Source organism: Thunnus maccoyii, chromosome 22 (genome assembly GCF_910596095.1).
Source record: "Thunnus maccoyii chromosome 22, fThuMac1.1, whole genome shotgun sequence".
In the NCBI taxonomy this organism is placed as follows: Eukaryota; Metazoa; Chordata; class Actinopteri; order Scombriformes; family Scombridae; genus Thunnus; species Thunnus maccoyii.
The window spans coordinates 16,359,172-16,383,336 of NC_056554.1; the positions used below are offsets into that span (position 1 = coordinate 16,359,172).

Below are 24,165 nucleotides of genomic sequence, written 5' to 3' on the forward strand. Positions count from 1 at the left end.
CAGGTTGTCTAGCCGGTTTGAGAGAGGGGAAGGGATCGACCTCTCATTCAGGAAGTTTGTTTATATTCTTGTTTTATTTAACTGAGCGACGAAATAATACGAGAAGCAGAGAAGAAGCTGGTTGATTGTAGCGAGTGTAAGGACAGCGACGGGGGTTAATGAGTGTTCGATAAAACGCTGTATCATTTACAACTTTGTGGACATTGGCCATGCTAACTCATGCAGTTTATGTTTACAACCACACCCACAGTATCTCCTATATATCTGCTATATCTCTATTTCTCCAGGTGGATTTTACTCTGGCTACAGCACAAAAAATGCCTTTTAAATAGGCTGTAATTTATTAAATGAATACCTACCTGGGGTTAAGCTTCACTTTTTTTATTTTTTGTAGCCTTGTTGTTTGGTAATTGTCAACTCTGCCATGTAGTGCTGTCAGAGTGCATATTTGCAACCCAGTACGTCTCCCTGCTGATACACTCTTTTCAGTCATTATGTTATCGCTTAAGTTAGTGTGAATATTATAATTATGCTTATGATTATAGACATGATTATACAAAAGGTGAAAGATGTGAGAAGAAACACGGAGAGCCAGCCTGTCCAGAGGGCCACCTCGCAGCAGGTGCCGCCATGGCAACAGAAGGCCATAATGACAGAGGGGGCGGAGGGTGGGGGTGGAGGGGGTGGGGGGACGCAGGCAGCGACTTGATTGCTTCAATCACAGTCATATGAAACACACTGCTTTGCATTTTGTTTTTGTCCCTTTGAGAAGCAATTTGTTCATTCATTTAAGCAGGCGTGCTGGATGGAGGTAATTTCAAACGACTGATTGCAGGCTGAAATGTCTGGTTCGGGTCTTCGGGGAAATAGAAACCGTTTAGAACCAGAATCTTATTTGAGCAACTGTCGCTGCGCGTTATGTATCGCCGTTGATGAAGAGTGTGTTTGTGTGTCTATTACTCTGATATCCAGAATAATTCGAGTCAGCACATATCTGAATAAATCTGCATTGAGAAGAGAGACGGCAGAGACAAAAACCACGTTCACTTGCAGATGAATTGAAATCATCCAAACTTTATTTGTCACGCTCGCGTCCATCATTACAAAGCTTTGGGGCCCCTAGCTCTGATTGTCGCTGGCCATTTGTTCAGAGCCCTCGTCAACCAACCCAAACTCCTTCCATCAACAAAATAAAAATTTTTTAAAATGCCTCTCACTTCACAGATAAATCCACAAACAGAGGATGGAAATGGATGAAGAGCAGATCAAAGAGGCAATGCTGCTGGAAGGAAAATATTGTCCAAGAATTATCAAGTAGGCCTGATGATAGTAAACTTTCTTTTTTTTTTTTTTTTTTTGTAACATTTGACACCACAAGAAAGAAGCCCAGTTTGATTTTCTAGCAAAATGCAATTATAAAACAACAGCTTTGTGATGTCACTCTAAAATGAGCAGAAGAAGGGGCACCTAATGTGAAAATGATGAGATTTTAGCGTACTGTTTTTATGGCCCCTTTGGCATTTTCAAAGAAGAATAAGCGATCACATGACAGCATGACCATTACTGAAATTCTCCCACAAGAAGCAGAGAATGACTCGTACCATCAAAAGAGCACTTAGAGAGACTCAAAGCCGTGGCGAAATGGATCATAAATGAACAGTTGAGTAGAAATACAGACATATTTTTCAGCTGACTCACAGTCAGACACAAACATGGCAAGAAGAGTGTTTGAAAATATCTATTTTGCACCTACTAGTTATTGTGTTTAATGTTGTTTTTCTACAGTACCTGATAATATATCAGCAGTGTTTCAATAAACTCAAGGTTATCGGTTCAAATCATTTCAAGTTTTGTGCCAATGCTTCTGGAGACCCAGACGTCTCAAAATGAAATGAATAAATAACTATACGGATAAAAAATATACAATAATATCATGAAAGTGTGAAATAGTCATTCAATAAACATTTGTTATTTCATCCTGGTTGTTTTTCATAATAACAGTTTATTGCAGGCCATTTTTTTCCCCACTTTTTATTCCAAAAAGTCAATTTTCCAGTTGTTTTTTAAATTTGCAACGCTATTTTTCCCCAATGACTGCTTTATTTATTATTTACTGTTTTATTTATTATTTATCATCTTTATCTTTTTTTTTCTTTTTTTGGGTCAATCAATACAAACAGAGCAGTGTAAACTATGTGATTGGCTGTTGTTTGATGATTAAACCACCAGAAAATTTCATTTTGGAATAAAACCTGCTGCAATATATAAAAATGTCTGGTAGTAAACTGTTATTGTAAAAAGAAGCACAATAAAAATAACATTTCATAATAATTAGCTGAGTTTTTAAGGGTTTTTTTTTTTAGATTATTTCACAATTTTATGGTTGTATTATATATTTTATCTGTAATTATTCACATAATTATTTATTTCATACATCATTTTGATTTAATATGAAAACATTTGGGTCTCCATGAATGCTTATTGACTGACAAATATACAAATAAATAATAAATGTGTGTTATTTTACAGCAGATTGAAGCAGTTCAGGAGCTAATTAAAATATATAACTGATGGTCAGCATCAGCAACAACCAGATTTAAAGGATAAGGCTGAAAATATTCTACATTATCCTTATAGACAGCAAATCTTGTGAAAAAATACCAAAACCAAATAATTGATCCTCGTATCCAACACCTGATTATTACTCTGTGCCAATCCTGTTGGTGTTAACACTTACTTGCGCACCAAATGTGTATTAATATGCATCTGAAAATAGTCTCCATTACAATCTATTGTCTGATACTGATTTATGTTCGCTAAAAACTACAATACCCTTTGCTGTTTTAAAAAAAATGAAGCCATATATTAATCACCTTTTTTTAAACATTTACATCTTCTGTGAGAACGAATGGGCTCGAGTGCCACCATTGTTGGTTTTTGGTCTCTTCTTGGAATTTGTTGACAACAGGAACAGGAAAATAATGAAAAAAAAACACTAACCTTATCCTTTTAAAGTGAGTTGAACAAAAAACTCCTTTAACAGTGTATGTACCTTGAAGAAATATTACACATATCTGTACACATTTGAGGTTTGAGGTTCCCCGGTAACTTCAGTTAAGCACACTTTGAATTCAAATATTCACTGCCACTTCATAAAGTGTGTGTTTCCTCTGCTCAGGTCTGGTTTCCACCTGCTCCACTTTTTATTTCTGTCGGAGCAGCAGCAGTTTGTGTGTTTTTCATTATTGTAACCTACATTGCGACAGCCGCAAAAAGCCTTGTGTGTGGTTGAGCGCTTAAACGCTGCCGAATGAAAGATTAATTTTAAAGAGACTATACTTGTTTCAGTGTGTGGTTTCAGAAGTGGTCTTTGTAGTTTTGCATTATGTAAAACATGTACAGAGTGAATATCTTATACTGTTGCCACATGCCTTGTTCCATCTCTGTTGCCTGAAGTGATTCGCTGAACATATGATGGTCCACTAACGCGATGGCTAAGCACAGTTTTTATCCAGTGATTCATGAAAAATAACAGTTAAAAATACAGTAATGGGATTCTTTAAGTCCCAATAATAAATTATACATAGTTTTAATAAATCTCACACACAGTATTCGCTTTTGTTGCCATGCCAACTCTATTGGCTTTGGACAAAAATACAATATGAAGCAGAGAGAGAGCCACTTCCTGGTAAACACACTCACACAAATACATGAATACACAGACATCCTTCCTCGCCGCTCCCCAGTTACTTAGCAGTACCCCGTTGATCACTGGAGGAATAAAAGAACATAAATGACACATTAAATATGAGCGGATTGCATTAAAAATGGATCACAGCTAAGATAGGTGATGACATTTTAAGATCCCAGCTGGCCGGCTGGCCCACCAGCCTCACAAGGCTCTGAGCGTGCTGTGTCGTCGCGTTCGCTTTGTCCTCCTGAACTTCCGCTTCAGGTTTGGAATGAGCGGCTTGTAGCCCGGTTCGACGTGTCCTTAATGAAAATGTACGGTCGTGTAACCCAAGAACATGGGCCATAGGAGGGCTGTAAGAGGAGATGATTAAATATTCAAACACTGCAACCCACAGGCTTCAAGCCTTTGTCCTGTCAAGTTGTTTTATGTTTTTGTTTGTGCCAGTATGTGTGTGTGTGTGTGTGTGTGTGTGTGGGACGGGGTTGCTGGTAGGTTATTAAATCCATGCCTTTCATATAGAACATATAGGCTTGGAGATCTTATTGCCCAAGATTTAAAAATATGAACCCATAACATCCAGAAACCGTCGACGTAAAGTCTCTATGATGCGAGATGTGCACTCAGATGGCGGTCTGAGCCAGTCACAGCTGCTCTCTGTACCGAGGCTGACCGGAGGGTAATGGCAGGGATGCAAGGACGAAGGGAAGGGTGCAGGGGAGGAAGCCAGAGAGGTCGAAGGCTGAAGAGACGCAGGCTATATGTGTATATCCAGTCTTTGTGTGAGTAAGAGCAATAATAGAGTATCCAGCAGTCTTTGGGCTAACCCCCTGGATAAGGTCTCTCTCTTTTTCCCCTTCCTCCCTCCGTTGTTCTAGGGTCTAGGGTTTGGAAGAGGGAAGGAAGAAGAGGAAGAGAAGAGTTGTTGATTGTGCTGTTGTATTAATGGTTGGAGGTGATCTCAATGTCTGTCTGGCCTCTTAGGAGGCTCTTTGGAGGCCTGACAGCTGATCCCTTCATGTCATTATGTCTCTCTCAAGGACTTTAAGTGGCATATGTTAGGGAGAGAGAGAGAGACAGAGCGCTTGAGAAACAGAGAATGAAAGCAAGTAACATGATACTATACCAGTGTGATACACACAAAGCTCACTCTGTGCCTCACAATAGGCCCGATATCGCCACTTCCCTATTGAGTCCTGGTCGCACATAACAGATTTGCTTCAAAGAGCCACTTTCAACTAAAACTCTCTCCAGTCCGCTGTGGTCGGGCGTGCAGAGGCGTGCAACTGAGCCGTGTCCCAGTGTTGATTTCTCCCGCCCCTTGTGTCTGCCAAACCCCGATGCTGTTTCACAGACCAGAGAGGGAAGAGATTCAAGTTCAAGTCCAGATATGTCTAACCCCCTTTCCCTCCTTTATTTTTATCCCAAACTCCGTCTAGAAGGGACAGGAGAGACATTGATTTGAGAACAGCCCAGACCATCGTCTCGTGGGTCAGGATGGGTAGAGCAATGCAGTCTTTGGACATTCATTAATAATATTTCCAGTCTATGAGGCCTGGGTCTGTGAGGACCCTAATTTTGTGGTCCGACCTTGAGTTCCTGCAGCAGGCCTTGAGGTGGAGGTGGACCCTGTTCCTGATGCAGGACCAGGGGCTGCAGGTGGTGGTTGGCTGCGGTGGATTTGAGTATGCCTGGGCAGGCCTGTGCGTATGGGCTGCTGGAGGGGATGTGACTGCTGCGGAGGCCGGAGCTGGTAGCCTCTACGGTAGCGTATTGATTGGGAACGTAGGAGAACCCGTGTGTACTGGACTTCTGGCATGATAAGCTTGAGGCAGAGCTCCTGGGCCAGACTCGAGAACCCACCGCTGAGATTTACCGGAAGGTCGTAGCCCACAATGTCGACTTTTCCGCTAGGCTGCCAGGGGCGGAGGTCCTTGTTTTTGATCTGCGCAGCTGAGCGAAGAAGCGGCATCCGACCGCCGAAGCAGCTTCTCATCAGTCTCTCCTGCGCTCGTCGAAGGAGTCGCACCTCCCTGGCAACGCAAGCTGGACCCAGAGCGGACAACTGGCGCCACAGTGATGCGTTGAAGTGGTCATAGAGCCGAGCATCTAAAGAATTCCAGGCACGGATTTTGGCTGGGAGGCCTGGTGTGAGGCTCCGCTTGGAGCTCAACGTCCGCATGTTGAGCTTTACATACAGGATGTCGTCCAGATCCCAGGAGAGAAGATGGCGAAGGAGAACCAGCGACTCGTCAAAGTATTCAGCAATCATCACCAAGGAGAACACCCGCTCTACTTCCGCCACAAAGGCCCGGGCGTACGCCACATCTGTTGCAGGGCGATCCTTGTCTCCTCCCAAGTCGAAGGTCAAGGTGTTGCGTGCATACATGGAGTCCTTCTCATCTGGCCGGTAGTAGCGCCAGGGCTCCCCTAAGAAAGCCTCCAGGGAGCCGTTGGGGACCCTCTTGAAGCTCTGACAGTACTGGTTGTAGTAACTGAACAAAGACTCGAACATGGATCCGGGTTCTCTCAGGATTGTGACATATATTGTGTCGTTAGGCATCAGACGCTGCATTTCTGCCTTGTTGAAGCGCATGTGGCTGGTGATGATGTTTGGCGGCAGCGTGTGAGGATGAACAAAGTGAGAGGTGAAGGAGCGTGGGTAGCAGAACTGGTGGCCACAGGCCTGCACGGGCAACGCCACAGTCAGGTTGTTGCGCTCTGCGAAGCGGAACAGCAGGTTCTGCATGGTGGTGCTGGCCGTTTTGTGGGTCTTGAGAAAGGCCACATTGGTGTGCTTGGGTTTCAGGCCCGGGGCAGGGTGGGAACGGAGGGCAGGACAGCCGAGGTGGAAGGCCTCCATGGTCCTGAAGGAAGAAAAGTAATCATTCATTTGAAGCTCCATTAACTCCAGAAAAAGGAGCAGTTACTCCAAATAAAACTGTGACATTGCAGACATAATTGCACAGATTGAGGTGTGGAGAGAGAGGCTGAAGAACAGGGAAGTTAAAAAGCGAACATGCAGGGGAACTGGAAAGAGAGGCGACTGAGACAAGGGGGCAGACACTGGAGTAGGATAAAGCTGCTGAGGAACAGAGTACCAGAAACTGAGTGCAAGATAATTTAAAGTGTGTCCACATTGTTTGTTAGTGGGACTGAACGATAAATCAATATGAATGTTTACTGACTCTTCAGTTGAGTCATTTCATGATTAACTGAACTTACCGTGTTATCCTTTTACTAAATTCTGTTATCTGATATAGTGATATAATGATTTCCAGCTATTGTGATTAAAAAATGACAAAATGAATTATGAATATGAATTATACTTATTATAATTAAGTTTTGGTTTTATTTGTATAAAGAGATGTATCAGCAACAGTCCATTGCACAAAACTGTACTTTTGTGTTAGGTAATGTGGTTTGCATCCATTTCCCTATTGTGATATATGTATATATATGTACTCAGAAAGATTAATATAGCTGGATCAGTATACACGCCAGCACTGACTATGATCCATGTACCCTCCATCCAAAGCTGTGTTCAACTTGTTTGATAACAGGATAAACAAATACGCAAAGCATTATTTTGTTTTATCGTTTTTCGTGTGACTTAAAAAACAGAAATCCATGTGCTTTTCCCATTTTTAGTCTATATAGCATAGCATAGCATAGCATAGCATAGATAGATAGATGGATAGATGGATAGATAGCATTGCCATGGGCCACCCCCCATCCCCCCATCCCCCCAGAAAAAATGTTTTTGAGTTTATTAAATACCTGCAGCGATCCCCCACACAGAGAGACGTTCCAGGTTCATACAGTGAAATTGTTTGGAATAAAGCAGCCGTCCTGCTGATAAATCCTGAGCTCCATCAGAGCTGTCTAAAAAAATTATTTCAAAGTCAAAAGTTTAATTCTATTTCCCCTGGAGAGTTTCCTCTGTCCTGCTAAGTTTATAACCACAGTTTTTTTTGGTTTTCTGCTTAAATGTCCCATATGTGCTGCAGTGAAACTTTTCCAATTACTGAAAGCAGCCTCTCTAAAACTACTCTTTAAAGTAAATTGTTAAAGAAAACACTCATAGCGACATCAATACAACACACAAAAAGGAAATCACCTGGAAAGCTTCTGCTGCTCGGCATAATTTAAAAAGCAATAAAGCCTCCAGGGACCAGTAGAGGTGGAGTGAAATGTCCACAATAAGCAGCTCTGTTGGGCTTGCCTGGTCCTTTACCTGCTCTCCTATCTTACCAGCCACCTGGGGGTGGGGGTGCTGCAGCAGGAATAAAAACTTTAAACAGCAAAACTAAAAACAGTAGTTATAGACTTGACAGGGCAGAAGAAACTCTCCAGAGGAAACAGAATTAAACTTTTAGCTTCTGAACTCTGAAATCATGTTCCTGCAGCTATGCTATCTATCTATCTATCTATCTATCTATCTATCTATCTATCTATCTATCGATTAGGGCTGTAGTCTGCTGGTCGACTGGTCGATTAGTTGGTCGATATGCTCTCTTCCGACTAAATTCTCATTGGTCGAATAATCTCTGTTTTATTTTCATAAGGAGAAAAGTGCTACATCAACAGCTTTCTAGGACTAATCCATTATTTCCTGCGGCGGGAGGGACAGACTAACAAACTACCTGTGAAAAGGGGGGTGTATTCAAAACACCCCCGTTGTTTTCACAACTTTGAACCTGCCCAACCTGATGGACACTGATGGGTTCAACTGTACTCAATGTTTATTGAACGTACTGAACGTGTTTCTCCGTAATGACACAACGAGAACCCCCGCCAGGCCAAAAAAAAAAAAAAATGTTAATATTTGATTTCCGAATGAACATCCATTCATTCGGAAATCGATAACGTTTGGGAGTCTCTGAGCAGCGCTGTTCCGGTACGTGAGTCAACCTCTGTCGTTGCCTGGGAAACCACTGGTAGCGTGACTCCGTAAAGGAGTATGTTTACGTAGCAGGTGGGAAAGAGCGAGGGGCAGAGAAGTGACGGTGGATGCGAGCGGAGCAGAGAAAAGGTTAGTAGTAAGTTGTCAGTCTGGCAGTAAATGTACAGTACAGACTACAGTGTGTCAGTTAATAAATGCTAAAAAGTCACGTCTGTTGTTTCCCCAAATGCTGGAAAAGTGAAGGGGGTTAGCTCCAAAGTTAGCAACAATGGGTTAGCATAACCTGAAGACGCAAAACAGAGAAATACAGAACAGAGAAAAGATTTTCTTTGGTTGACTACAGCCCTACTATCTATCTATCTATCTATCTATCTATCTATCTATCTGTCTATGCAATAGCAAGCATAGTCAATGACATTGTCTTTGTAGAGATGCAGTTGGGGCAGATATATAAAAGCAATATTGATAACAATTGTAAATCACAATTGCCAATTTGAAGACAAAAATGGGAAAAGCAAGTGGATTTCTGTTTTTTTTTACTTCACACGAAAAACTGAAAAACGAAATAATGCTTTGCACGGAGGTTACATGGACCTGACTATGTTACATTACAATTCACATTAAATACAGTTTATTTGTCAGCGTCATAAAATTTGGTTTCCACCATCAGTTACAATGATTCAGTCACAGTGATCCACATGGCCTCATGTTACACTAAAAAAAAAACGATCCCAAAGTATTCAACACTGTGAGTTTTACAAATTTTAAAATTGGGAAAAAGAGAGCGCTGGTATCGTATCGGTACAGCTGTTATACCCTGAGTTGAGGTTTCAGTATCAGTATCATGAGAGAAAAATTTGGATTGGAGCATCACTTTTAATAAAGCCATACTGATCTCAAGCATAAAGCCCAGTCCTACTGCATACAGTACAGTAGCATGCATACAACACGCATGAAAATATTAAGTATGACGGCCACGATCACTATTAAATTATAAATAAATCACATTTTTTAGCATCCACTGGGGTCATACTTTAAAGAAAAGATGAACGATGAAACACCCAATTGCCAAATGTTCATGATACCCTTTTACCTACTGCAAAAGAGCTAAATAAAAAAGTCCAATCACATGTAGCACTGTGAGAATACATACTGAATCCTTTGCACTATTATAATATGTAATATTCCCTACAGACCAAACTAGAGAGTCAGATATTAAACAGGCGAGAAAATGAAGTAAGTAAGTGAAAAGTGGGGAGACGAGGGGGCAGAGCAATAATGTTCAATGAAGTGAGACAGTAAAGACGGGGATGGGGAAAAAGTTTCATAAGTAAAATGTGAAGAATGGGAAAAATGGGAAAGGGTACGAGAACAGAATACAGGTCTGTCAAAGATCTACGATCCATCCTCTCTTTTAATTGGTCCCTCGACCAACTTGTCTCCATATCTGGCTATTATAATAAGCCAGTGCCTCTACGATTCATTTGACTTAAAAAAGGAAAAGACAGTAGCTGCCACTATCATATTTTTCATAAAATATGAGCACCATATGGACTTATAGAGAGATAGAGGGTATATAATGTGACTAGTGTGTGTGTGTGTTTGCATACGTGTGGGTGTGTTTCAATCACTCACCAGCTCAAGTGGCCCCCATGGTGCAGCAGAAGACTGACAGTGCTGATGGCAACGACGACCAGGAATATCTTCTTCTGCGACATCGCTCTCGGCTTCACTGGGACTGTGGGAGGAGAGAAAGAAAGAAGAGAAAAGAGTGAGGCGAGGAGAGGAGAGAACATCGGCGAAGGTAGAGTAGGTAAACGCCAGAACGAGGGCAGGTGTAATGAGAAAGCGAAAAAACAAGGATGAGCCGGGGAAAGGAGAATGCCGGTGAAAATGGGCGACTGGGAATTGGGGGAACAAGAGGAGAAAAGGAGAGTGGAAAAAAAAGATGAAAGGGAGCAGAGACAAGGAGAGAAAAAAGGGAATAGAGAGAGCGAACAAGAGGAAGAGACGGACATGGTGAGAAGGATTTATTCAGGCAAATAATTGCAGGGATCCATTAACAGGAGAAGGTAGTGTGGGCTTGGCTTCTGTCACTCTGTAATAATACAGTGAATGATACTTTCATTACCTTTCGCAGCAGTAATAGTCACATTCACTGTTTCACCCTTTTATATTCTCTTGGCTCACACCCTGGACAGATGCCCCTCTCCATCAGATCCAGTCAGTAATGAGGGACATGCATATGTGAAAAACCAACAGCTCTTCACAGCGAGAGTCCTCTGAGGCAGAAACTCCTCCCGTGTCACTTGACCCTGCGCCGCTAAAATGCTACGACAGCAATGGAACCTGGGAAGGAGTCCAAGTCTCTCTCGGCGGCATCTCACTTGCATAACAATGGCTGACGTCTCTCTCCTTGATTACACAGTCCTGTTACCATCTGCACACATGCCAACAGACATGAAACTTGGCTCGCCTCACTCTGAGCGGTGGTATTTTACACCGCGTATGCCATTTGGTGGAGGCTTTTATCCGAATTATGCCGTGAGTGCATCATTTTTAAGCATGGATGACCCCAGTGGGAAACTACTGACCATGGCGGTGTTACTGCCACCCACTCAAATCATTAAGGGTTTTCTGCACAGGCAGAGAGGCTGGTGAAATAATAACTGCCAACCATACCAGTATTTAATTTTAATTTTACAGGTTCTTTTTAGGCTGCAAGTCTTATTGTTTTTAAACAAATCGATTAATGGTTTAATCTAAAAGACTGTAAAATGTCCAAAATTAGTTAAAAATGTCTTCATATGTCTTTTTTTTTCTGTCCAAACCCTAAAGATATGAAATTTATAGTGATATCCATTAGAGAAAAGCAGAAATTCACATTTGAGAAGCTGGAACCTGTGAATGTTTGGCATTTTTGGCTGATAAAATGACTTAAAGGAGACGTATCATGCACATTTCCAGGTCTATACTTACTCTGGTCTATACTCTGGGGCTTTAAAATCTAAAAAATTATTTACATGTTTGAGCTCGATCAGAAATATGCGAGCGGACGATGCGAAAACAGCCTGTGGAACAACCTTAGCAACGAGAGGAAGTAGAGGAGACGTTCGGAGACGAAACAAAGCGTTCGGAGCAGGTTGAAGCCCTGACTTTTGACTTTCAGGGAGCCTTTTTACATAAGTTTTGGAACAATTTGACAAGATTGTCAAAGAAATTAAATGAATGCACGTTGATGAGGTGTATGAGTAAACAAACACACTAATTAAACAACTAATTAAACACACAAAAGCTGATATGTTTCCCTAAACTGTGATTTCAAGCATTCAGTGAAGAAATGACAGCTGACCTTGCATCATCCGAGTGAGAAATGTGAACCCTGACTTTCATTTTTCCTCCTGATGTAGCTCTGAAACGCTTGAACAGCTGCTGCTGTGCTACTTCAGCCGCCCGCGCTCAGCAGGAAGCTGCATAAACACACACGTGTGCGGGCACACACTGATGCACAAAAGCTCAAAGTCTACTCTGATTCTAAACAGGCACTAATGCTCTCACACTAATTGATGCATAGACTTGAAGCCGCACAGTTTGAATTGCTTTTTGGCTAGTTGGTACAATAGTCTGACCACAGTGGCATCTTGTCATCCGCAGCCTCACCACATTATAGTTTTACATTTTGTTATTATGGGAGAATCAAATGAGCGGTCTAAGTATTCATACAGTTACACACACTCAGATCTGTGAGCTTTCCAGAACAACCAGAGTCATTAAACGCCTCGCTTTAGGGCACCTTGGCAGATGTTGAGGGAAGGGAAATCATTACTCATTCATAACCCCGATTTACCCAACCAGTCTGGGTTTTTTGGGGGGTTTTTTTGTTTTTTTTTTCAAACCCAAACCTTCGCAGGACCCAGATTTCACAGGAGTGCAGTTTGCTTCTCTTTATAATTTCCACATTGATGAAAGACTGAGAAGGATGCAAAGACTCTGCAAGGCAAACAGTATACAAACAAACTGCAAAGTCTAATAAAATCCACTTGAATAGGTTTGAGTGTGCTCACCATGCGGTATTGAGGGTGTGTGTGTGTGTGTGTGTGTAAGGAGGTTTGTCCATTGGTTTGGCAGTAATGGGAATTATAAAGACAGCTGGTTCACCTGCATGAGTGTGTGAACGACAGATGGGGGGCGAGTAATTCTGTTGACCGTTACCACCATAGTCGCCGTTTAGTATCAGCACATCGTGATGTGTTTGTTTTCTCCTGCGATGATTTACGATTCAGTGAATAAACGCTTGAAATGCTGAAACTGAGCCACACTGGATACAAGTGTTTCTTAACGTGACAAATCCTTCCACTCTGTCAGCCTCTCAGCGTCGGCCGATCATTGAGACACTGATCACTGCAACTTCTCATTTATTTTCATCATCAAGCCATTTGCTGATTGTTTCATGTCCAAAATGGCAGAAAATTGAGAGAAGCACAAGAAGACATCTTAAAATAGCATGATTTGTCCAACAAACAGCTTAAATCCTCCAAAAAAAAAACAGAATAACAGCCATCAGTTCTCACATTTAAGAAGCTAATTGGCATTTTTGCTTGTTAAATCACTCAAAGGATTCATAAATGACTGTGTTTCTGATGACTGACTAATGGTTTATGTATTTGTTAATTTGTTTGTTTGCACCACAGCCATTACCAGTGAAACAGGAAATCCAGGCTTTTCCACAAAGCACAAGGCAACAGAATCCGATTTAACTTCAAACTAATTTTAGAGTGTTAAATAGCACTCAGCAGAGCCTGTGCAGGGCTGAGTTTGCCCACCAATGTATCTTTCTTACATGTTACATGCCAATATTGTTTTCTGCCACAAATGCACAGTTGCTTTTAAAGAAGCTTCTGGCAAGATGCAGCACTATCAGAGATAGATGTCTTGAAAACAACTCGCTGCACTTTTGAGGTTGTGTAGAAGTTCAACTCTTTAATAAATAAAATGTTCTTTTTTTGAACGTTTCCTCTCTTTTACATTGTTCCTGTTTTGTCTGAACACAGTCTGAGTAGTTGGAGTTATTCATTTTCATGTTTCCCTTCATAAAAAAACATTTACAGCCGTTATATCTTTCAAAAAAAACGACCTCCGCTGACTTGAAAACTGCCCGAGCAAGATAATCCACGACATTAAACATGACACCTTAATGTGGTTCTGCCACAGTTTCTGCTTTATTTCATTTTCACCGTGCCCGAGTCGAGTGTTTTCATCGGCTATCTGTGCCCTCGTCACATCGACGTCTCCTTACTGTCAATCACCTGACACCCACAGGAGGAAATGAAAGACTCTGCCAGGACGTGTCCTCGGAAAAAAAACATTTCACCTTTACAACTTTATTGTCAGATGTGTTTGTATTTAGCCGGTGATAGGAAAGCAATGAAACCCCTAAAGGTGTGTTCAGACTGAAGTGAGCATTAGAGTCGGCATGAATAACAAACAAATAGAAGGGTAAATACGCTCTAGGTGGTCGAAATTCGTGCAGAAGTTGCATCTGAAGGACTACAGACAACAGGAGACAAATGAGAGGATGCGGATGGAAATAATTAGATTCTCTGCATTCGTTTGTAGCAAATAAACTGCAAAAACATTCCCGGCACAAACAAACGAGGCAAAAATAAGTTTCGTGTTCAATCTAAAACGCGCCTTAAAGCCAACTTATATGTCACTGCAGTGACCATCATCACAGAGACCAAAGGTAAGTAAGTAATTAACAAACTGACACAGTGCATGTTTAATTTATACAGCAATATCTATCTAAAGGTTGCTAACATTTGCAACTTTAAACTACTGGTCGTAAAAGACCAAGAAAGTGTCTTTTTCATTTGTAATAAGAAGAATGTTTAAGTTTAAACATCTATTTTTATCTGTAATAAGTGGAATATGTTATTTTTAAGAGTTTACAGTGTTCCCAGCATGTTTCACTATTATAACCAATAGAAATTATGATGAAAACTATTTAAAAAAAGGACCTAAATTGTAATTAACCACCTTTTCTTTCACCGTTACAGCTGCTTGCTCATCCTCAACATCCATCCAAAAAAAAAAACAAGAAAAACAAGTGGAGCAGTATGAACTTTTCATCACTATCCTAAGAAATGTCACCTTTTCCTGGACGGTCAATTACATTTAGTTACACCGGCTGCTTCGGCTTAAGGTTAGCTTCCATTTGCATAGGAAAATGTCACTGTAATACCTGGTTTGAATTAAACTAAAAAATGAGACGAAGCACAGACAGGCGGTGTTGGGACGTGGTCAGCACTATGAAACTATGCACAGCAGAGACGCTGGAGCTGTTTCTGGTGATAAGCAGTGCTCTGAGTGTGTGTGTGTTCATGTGTGTGTGTGTGTGAGGGGATGGAGGTAGATCAGGTGTCACAGACAGTTAATAAAAAGGGATTTAAGTGGCTTTCAGCAGACAGACTCGACCTCTTCCCTTTATCCACCCTCATCTGCTCCCACCTTCTCCTCCTCCTCCTCCTTTCTCCTCTCTCCTCTCTCTGCACCGACACTCTGGCCTCTTTAATTAAAAAGGTGTGATTAGGTTTCTTTTAACGATCGGCGCAGATACAGAGCGCATAGAGGGAGGACATCGGATCCCTCCTGTTAGCAGACAATGATTCAGAAGATGAGCGAGACAGGAGAAAAGATACCTTTAATAGATATTAAGATCTTATTTGTGTATTGTTTTAATGATTAAGTGAGGGATAATCCACAGGGAGGTGTGTGTTTTAAAGGATTTCACACATCACATGAAGGTAAGAACCACTTTGCCTTGACTAAGCCTTTGCACGCAAACCTCAGAGTGGATTATCCCCTTTACATCGCAGTCACTCGCCAAAGATTTTAAATCACAGCCAATTATGTTTGGCCTCAGAGGTAAAAAGGCTATAAGACAAAAGTTAGTCAATCATTCCCATGATTTTAACATGTTGCCATGGTTACACATGTTGGCTAGCAACATAGAGCGGGGAAAGTGATTGAAACGGAGCCAAAGCACAAGTGTTTTATGACCACAGCTTGACCAATACTGGATTTTTGATTTGGATCAGCGCTTGAGAGCAATAAAAATCTTACAATATACTGTTATAAGCAGATTTTTTTTTTAACATAACACAATATATTAATTATTTGATGGCAACTCAAAGACTTGTGATAAAGATAAACTGAGGGAAGATATAATGCTTCACTTTGTCTGTCTGCTGGGAAAATAACATACAGTGGAGCTTTTTCACTGGGAATGAGCTTGATGAGAGCGGCCATATTGAACCAAAACAGTAAAGTTGTGGACCGTAAAACCAAAACAATGAGCTGAAAGATGCTAAAACGCTCAGTAGAGTTGGGGGTAAGCGAGGAGTCGGGTGATAAATCTCCTTTCACATACAGTACAAATAATCAGCATTGTTAATATGATAATATTGATCAGTGCAGTGACATTATTTTTTGCCAGTAACTACAACAGCGTTTCTCCATGGCTGTTTTTGTGTCTCCCTACAAACACAATGTGATTTCAGATGGAGATCCGTGAAGGAATTATCCTCGTATCTCCCTTAAATTCTCCCTGAAGGTGATTCAAACTTCATTTCCTCTATTTTCCCTGCACATCTTTCCTTTTTGTCTCTACTATCTTTCTGTCAGTTTGCCTGCGTCTCTCCCAGAGGTCTTTTTTTTTTTTTTTTTTTTTTCCCTCCAACGCTCCAGCTGCAGTGTGAAAATGTGATATCTCCAAAATGTCAGCTGTTCGTGAATCAATGAAAAAGAATGGAATAAGTTTTGAAAGAGTTTGAAGCCAGTGTCACAGCGTTCTGGTTCTGCAGACGCTACGGCGGTGACACAAACAAATAGAGGATTATAATTCAAAGATGTAAAATACACACTGAGTGAGAGACAGAAAATAACACACTCAGAACATTTAGACACACACAAAACGCCCTACATGATCTAGACATAAAAACAGCACACACTGGTCCCCACACACACACACACAGATGTTCATCACACAGACATGCACAAAAACACACAAACACACACAGCTGACTACAGCCTAAAGAGCGTATGAAGGTGGCTTCATGCTCCGTCCTCCGGGGCAACAGCAGCTGCTTCGCTCCATGATCTAGTCATCTGTACTGATCTCATGTGATGACCTTTGACCTCTCCTAAGGGACTTTTACAGCTCAAATGATCTGCAAGGTTTCAGAAAAAATAACACACACACACACACCTACACAGACACACTTTGAGGCTTTAAGCTCACATGTTCGTCAATATGAGATTAGTGATCTATAATTCCTACTTTCTCATATGGTGTTTTGCTTCCGAACCAGCCAACATACCGAGCTATGACAGCCGATAGCTTATGCACATATGTTAACTTAAACCCCGCCCCCCATTCCCTCTCAAACACACACACACACATATGCACAGCTGTTCTGCAGCCACCAGAGAAATGACCAACAGCGCGGCCATCAGTAACAGGATGACTGTTGCTGCGGAAAACCAAGGGCAAAGCCTGACGTACCATCTAACACTGTGAATAGATACACATGCAGTCAGCTCTCAGACCTGAGGGCTACATTAGCATTAGCGCTGCCCTTCAACAGCAAATGTGGAAAATGCTAGTTTTCTAGCTATATGCTCCTACGACAAAAGTCCCCAAAAATGAATGAGAGCTGCAGCGACAGTGACAGCAGCAGGGTGGAGCATTGGCCTTCTTTCAAACTAGCATGGGTTAAAGGGTCAGTTCACACAAACTAGTGCTATCTCTGGTCTAGCCATGAAGGTGGTTTTGGTTTTTGTGGCACCGCAATTCCTTTAAAGGGAACTAAAGTTGAGGGACTTGTGAGAGACAGATCTACTTCCTTATAGTTAAGCTCTAAATGTTCTGGATGTCTTTTGACCTGTAAATAGCTTTAACACCAACATCCAAGTTGTAAATACAACTTGGTAAAGCTCTGATATATCTACAGCTGCAACAATTAGTCAGTTATTCAATTAGTTGATTGACAGAAAATTAATCGACAAAACTTTTGATAATTGATTGTTTGGAGTCATTTTTTTTAGAAAAAAATGCTAAATACTCTTGTTCCAGCTTCTTTTATGTGAATAGTTTCTGGTTTCTTCAGTCCTCTTTGATAGTAAGCTTTATATATTTGGGTTATGGACTGTTGGTCAGGACGTTTTAGCTTTGCCAGACAGTGATTGACATTTCGCACCATTTTCTAACAATGTTACAATTCTTACAATTTTGACTGATTCATTAATCGAGAAAATAATGTAAAGATTAATTGATAATGAGAATAATCGTAAGTTGCAGCTCTAGATAAATCTGACTTGTCGCTTAAAGATGCAAAGGTGCCTGAGAAATAAAACAAAAGTTAACATACCCAAATTCAATTGAAAAAATCGTTATATTGTAAATTCATAATGTTTTAACCCTCGCACAACCAACTCTGCAGTCACTCACCCGCCTTGAGAACACTCGCAAGTCATAAACATAAGAATCTATCTCTTATCTATCCCGTATGTCATGCTCACAGATCTTACCCTCTTCATGTCGTTCAAGCTCCATGTCACTATTTTTCTGAATAAACGAACATGTTTTGTTGTCTCCAGGCCCAACTCCTGATTTTCTCAAATCTCCACACATTACGCAACAGTTCTGGCTGGTTGAGTAGTACGTCCTGTGTGTGCGCTCCTTTGAAGAACTCCAATAGCAGCAGGTCTTACAACACAATATCCCAGTTATTAGTCTTATCAAAGCACCTTTGCACCTGAGATAAATGCTGGTATAATGCCTAGAAAGCCTACATAACAGTATATTCTGTTGATTATGCAGAACAGAAGGAACGTTATTTACGGAAGGACACATTGGTGCTGAATTTTCTCATATTCAATGCTATGAGCACCATAAATTAATTCTATTCAGCTCACCTTTTTTTGGAATTGAGGCAGAAAATCTCAGATATCAAACCAAAACTATCTGCATGGTTATATAAAACTGAATGGCGATGAGAACCCCATCCTGCAGGAAAGTCCTTGAGCGAGACACCGAATCCCTCCCAGCCCGAGGGCAGCTGGCCCTGAGGTCTGATCTCCCGATGCAGTTTTCTGCCCTGCAGGGATCAATAGGTATCACGTCTTATTATTACTGTTTACAAGGTGCGGTGACTCCAGCTTGACTTTGTTTATAAGGCATAGAATTTCACGAGGGCGACCTTGTGCCGGCTCGCTGCTTTCGCTCGACTTCTGCAAAAAAAAAAAAAAAAAAGAGAGAGAAGCACTGGATAGGCGGTTGAACAGCTGCACCCTGACACAGAAATTCGTCTTGCCATTAAAATCTGCAGCTGCCCAAGTTACCGCTCAAGAACATCCTTTTTTTTTTATGATTTGAGGATTTACTCAAGAGCAGGCCAACAAAATGACAAGACCTTTTTGTTAAAACTACAGACTATGGAGAAATACTGCATAATAAGTTCTAAGAAATCCACAAAGGCTGTTCAGGGTGATCTCAGAAATCCATTCATTTTCCAGGAAGGCTGTTTATTGCTTACGTATTTGACCTACACACATAACAGCACACAGTTGATGATAATCGGGTGTCCGTATACAGTATGGGGGTGAGGCAGGAGCTCAGATCTTACAAGTTTTTTTTTTTCTGGGCACAAGTAAGCTGTTGGCAGAGAACTGAGGATTAATATCTGAAATCAGTGTTTGACAACAACCTGAGCGAAGACGCCAGGGACAATCTGAAGACTCAATTTAATATCAGAGAGATGAAGATGGACTCAAAGCATCTCTCTCTGTTGTCATAGTAATGAGACCTTAAAAGATAGGTTCACACTTTTTCACGGGTTGTTGTTTTAAGATGGATTGAGAAATTGTGAACCCGTCCTTTAAGCCCAAACCTGTAACAACGCAGGCTTATTGACAGTTAGCTGGATCATACTGAGACGTTTCAAGTGAACCAAATACTGTATGAACTCATTTTCAGATACAAATGTCTCACTTTCTCCTATTTATAATGAAAGAATGTTTATATAATTATGATTTTAGATGAGAAAATGCAGGTTATTGACAAATCATTGTGATCTATTGGTGTAATTATCACAATTTAAAATCTAATAATGAAGACTTGCCTATACTTATAGACGATACAATATACAACTCAATAAATCCAAATTTACTAAAACTAACTAAAAGCTTTGGACTGTTAAAGGACCAATGCAGCTGGAACCTAAACACTAAAACACAAGAAATACACAAGAAAATGACAATAAACTAAATCTTGAATCTTGAAAAGTTAAATGATTAACTACAGAAGTCACTTTGCTGAAACAAAGTTCACGCAATTAAAGCTGCTTTTTGAGATGTTTTAACAGGTTTCATTTTCATTGCAACATCACTGGCAGTCTGACCACATTCACTGATAATAATCAAATAAAAACACTGTGCAGCACAGTGTAGAACAAAACAAATAGCAGTAACAATAAAATGAAACGGATATCCAGTGCACGCTGGCGGGGGTTCCCAACACACCTTCCTCATGTTAAGAAACCACACGATCATTATTTCAGCTCTTCGGCTCTCTCTCATTTTGTTCATCCAGATTAACAAACTGCCTTCAAGGAACCAAATTATCTGGATGAGAATTAACAGGATTTTCTGAGCCTGGTAGCAGCATGTTAGCCTGAATTAGTTAAGCCACATTTGAAGAACGGGGGGCCCCTGGGGACTTGACGCGTGTGTCGATGCTGGGAAAATTGCGTCACTGTTCTATCCTGACACGGGGACATACGTCAATTCGTTGCTGGTCGCCGATGTGTGTTGGCATATACTTCGGAGTATACCTCAACTTAAAAAGAAATACAAGAAAAAACTTGCTTTAAGGACCCAATTGCACTACAAGAACTGAGGCCATGTTCAAACTGACGTTAGCACAGCATCATAAAAACAATGTTCTCATTTGAGTCCCAACAGAGAGGCCTCTGGCAAAAAAGCAGAACTGTCCGGATCTGTGTATTTGCACTCAATCTCATGAGGGTAATGTTAAATGATTGACTCTGTGATAACTTTCCAGTCATAAAAAGAGTTGTGAAATCCTTCCTTGTGGTATTATGAACGCACTGTTGTGGCATCTGATAAGCCAAAAGCTCAAACCGGACTTCCCCAATCCTTGGTCCAGGACACATTCGTGCACACACTGCTAAAAGAATGTGGCCACATGTGATCACCTCCGAATGTGGTCTGAACAATCAGATCTTAATGCTTCCTCCATGCATCCTGAGTGCATGTTGTGGCATCTGATAAGCCAAAAGCTCAAACTGGACTTCCCCAATCCTTCATTTTCTCAACGGTTCTCACTAGTATCCTGTATTTATTATATCCTGTATTTAACATGACAGATGTGGTAGCTTGATTAGTTTAACTGGTTTCCATGCTCTGTTAGATGCTTTCCGTCACTGTAGCTGCTCCCTAAATTCAAATCACAATATGAATTTACAACTAAAGGAAATGGATGTGAGATAAGCAGCATCTTCTGAACTTAGAGGTTGAAGCTTAAAACGAGCAGCCAATGAACACGCTGCTGCATCAGTGTGAATCAAGCACTTCTTATTTTGTGGAAGCCTTGAGCCGAAGAAGATCACAGCTTCTGTCTGCACCCGAGCAAATACTCTTTCTCTTATCGCTCTCTCCCCACTGTCTCCCTCCAGTCCTCATTACTTTAATCTAAACTGCACCTCAACGACTCCCCCCTACCCTCTACCGGGCTTTTCCTCTCTCCATCACTCTACCCTCCAACCCTTTATCTTTACAGTAAAGGCAGTCAGGGCTCTCTGGCCAGTATCCCTGCGGTGCTTTTTAAGCATCTGCCCCACCCTGTTCCTGGACCTGTTAGAGACGCAGGGAGAGAAAGAATCAAATCAACTGCATGTCTGTACTGCAACATGTATGTTAATGTGCGTGTGTGTGCTGTCCTTGCTGGCATGTGTGTGTGTGCGCGTTTGTGCATGAGTGTGCTGTGCCTAAGAGTGTGTCTGGATCATTACTTGTCTGCAGGGTAGACTCCCTGTAGACCCACAGATACAGGCTTTATCTCGCCCTAAATGACCCCCCAGAGAGAGTGATGAGAGAGCAGCAGAAAGGCGGGAGAACAAGGGGGGAGAAAATGGGGGTGAGTGAAGGACAGCAAACAGGATGGAGGGAGTGGAAGGAGAAAGATGATATTTGACAAAAGACAAACAGAGAACAAGATAACACGGAAAGCGAAAATGAAAGCGGTCTGAGACTGATTGAACAGACAGAATCAACATCGGGCCTTGTATTTGTGTTCTTATTGATGAAAGGCTTTCAGATCATTTCTTACTGGCAAGCGCCTTAAGACAAATCCAGGGAGAGAACAAGAAGGAGAGACAGAAAACATCAGCGAGACTATGTTCCCTTTGGCGAAGTCAAATGACAAGCGCATCTGCTATTCTCTCTCTTTGCATATAAACACACTCCAAATCGTCTTCAGCTTAATCCCCACACTGGGCTGTGTTACGCTTTGCCTAAACAACAGATTGGTGATAATGTCTGAATAATAACAGGAGGTAATGTTGAAGACAGCAGCAGATAGAGTATTATTTTCCTTTTTTTTACAACTACACCAACCTTTGCAGTACCTTTAAATTATCAAAACTTATTTTTTTTTGCTGTGGAAATGACAAAGGCTTCATTTTCCGCAAGAGGAAATCCATTTCATATAGAAATACCTTTGAAAAAGCAGACCCATACTTTTTAAGCAACAGAGGCGACCACTTCAATTTTCTCCGAGCCTCGGCCAGAAATGAACAATCAAGAGGTTTGTACTTATTCTAGCACTCCTTTACACTTAGTCACTCATGCGAGCGCCTCTGTGTGCAGCTGTCTTTGCTTGCATGTGTGTATGTGTGCTTATGCATAAGTGTGCTTGAGGCCTTGTTCACACCTGGCATTAACATGCGTCTCGGGTGATCCAATCATAAGTGGGCAGCTCTAAGTACGGCAATTCACACCTGGCATTAGAATGCGTCTCCACATGTGTCTTGAGTGACCACTTGTGATCGGATCTCACTTGCAAATAAATGCATCATTTCCCTTTGCAAAGACCGAATGTTTTTAACCGGCAGGAGGCAACAATGCACTTCCTGTGTCTTGTCTGCTGGAAATTAAAAGAAGTTTGCAAAGACCTCGGCGCGTGGGCAAAATCAAAACTCTTCACCGCGTCTCATGTGTACTTCATCCACGAGGATCTATTTGTTTGCTTTTGTGGCTTCTTCTTGCTTTTTTTTTGCACTTTAATATGATGCTGTTGGTGCACGCATGAGTACAAACATCAGCTGAGGACGTCAGTTGAGTAGGTGCTCCTTCAATGTGGTCCAGGACACATTCGTGCACACACTGCTAAAAGAATGTGGCCACATGTGATCACCTCTGAATGTGGTCTGAGGGATCAGATCTTAATGCGTCCTCAATGCATCCTGAGTGCATTCACATCTGTACTTAGAGCTGTGCACCTGTGATCAGATCACCCGAGACGCATTTTAATGCCAGATGTGAGAAGGCCCTGAGCCGCACCTACTATTGGCTCATGTGTGTGTGTGCAGCAGCGCAAAAGGGCTGAGTACAGATCAGCGGGTGTGGTGATTAATAAATGCTCTCTCAGCCGGTCACACCGCTGCTCTTGTGCCAGTCACAGTTAAACATGATAACGACAGCTCAGCAAACAGAAAGCTTCTCTTCAGGAAACGTCTGGATGGTTCAGAGCGTCACAACATGAACACACATCACCACAAATCTGCACCCAAAGACAGATGGATTAGTGTTTTTTTTATCAGTGAGTTACTATAATAACAATAGATATAAAAAATAAAGGAATTGATTTGGTAAAGCTGTTCATATGATTATATCAGATGCTATTTCAGCAGTAATTCTTATGTATCTTATCTCGTGCAGCGTCACATAGTTTAGTAATTAATGTTACACAGCAGTGTTTGCACTGCAACATGTTTCAAGGATAAAACATGAGACGTTACTTTTGCTAAAAAGACAGTTGGAAAAGTGGCTGATGAGCTCCTTCATAAAAAAGCAGGATATCGAGTTAAAACCGACCAGTCTGATGTGTGTGGAAGTGTGTGCGGTTATACTGTAGCAGCTTTGTGTCAGCAGGTGATTTAATATCAATCCTGCTGCCTTCAGATGCTGCAGGGATTTAATGAACTGAAGAAGCTTTTCACACAGTATAAAGCAGCTTTGGACAGCAGATACTGTAAGAATCACCCACATTCATTTATAGATCAATGCAGACTGATTTACTGACTTCCACCAGTGCCTGGTGGGATAATTTTATCAATGGTTACATCGGCACGCGCGTACCCAGCGAACGTGAATGGTGCTCAGGTGTGTTAGTAAGGACTGAAACGGTGCTAAAAGGCTCGTAAAGATGGAGATCATTTTCATTTTAAAACGCTGTTATAAAATGAAAACGTATTGGTGTGGACGTAGC

The 24,165-nt window shown here is 41.4% G+C and overlaps 1 protein-coding gene across 3 annotated transcripts in view; it reads right to left on the reverse strand.

Annotated features, from left to right (window-relative positions):
- Positions 1-2,412: 2,412 nt before the first annotated feature.
- The window catches only part of gal3st3 (galactose-3-O-sulfotransferase 3), a 38,679-nt gene continuing 16,926 nt past the window's right edge, over positions 2,413-24,165 (reverse strand). For 2 of the 3 annotated variants that reach the window (XM_042401380.1, XM_042401382.1), the window contains exons 2-3: positions 10,233-10,335; positions 2,413-6,558 (exon numbers count right to left, since the gene is read on the reverse strand). In XM_042401380.1, the coding sequence (XP_042257314.1) occupies positions 5,238-6,558; positions 10,233-10,315 (1,404 nt within the window). In that variant the 5' untranslated portion in view covers positions 10,316-10,335 and the 3' untranslated portion in view covers positions 2,413-5,237. Of the gene's footprint in view, positions 6,559-10,232; positions 10,616-24,165 lie in introns of those variants that run through there. The other variant, XM_042401379.1, reaches the window with a different exon arrangement.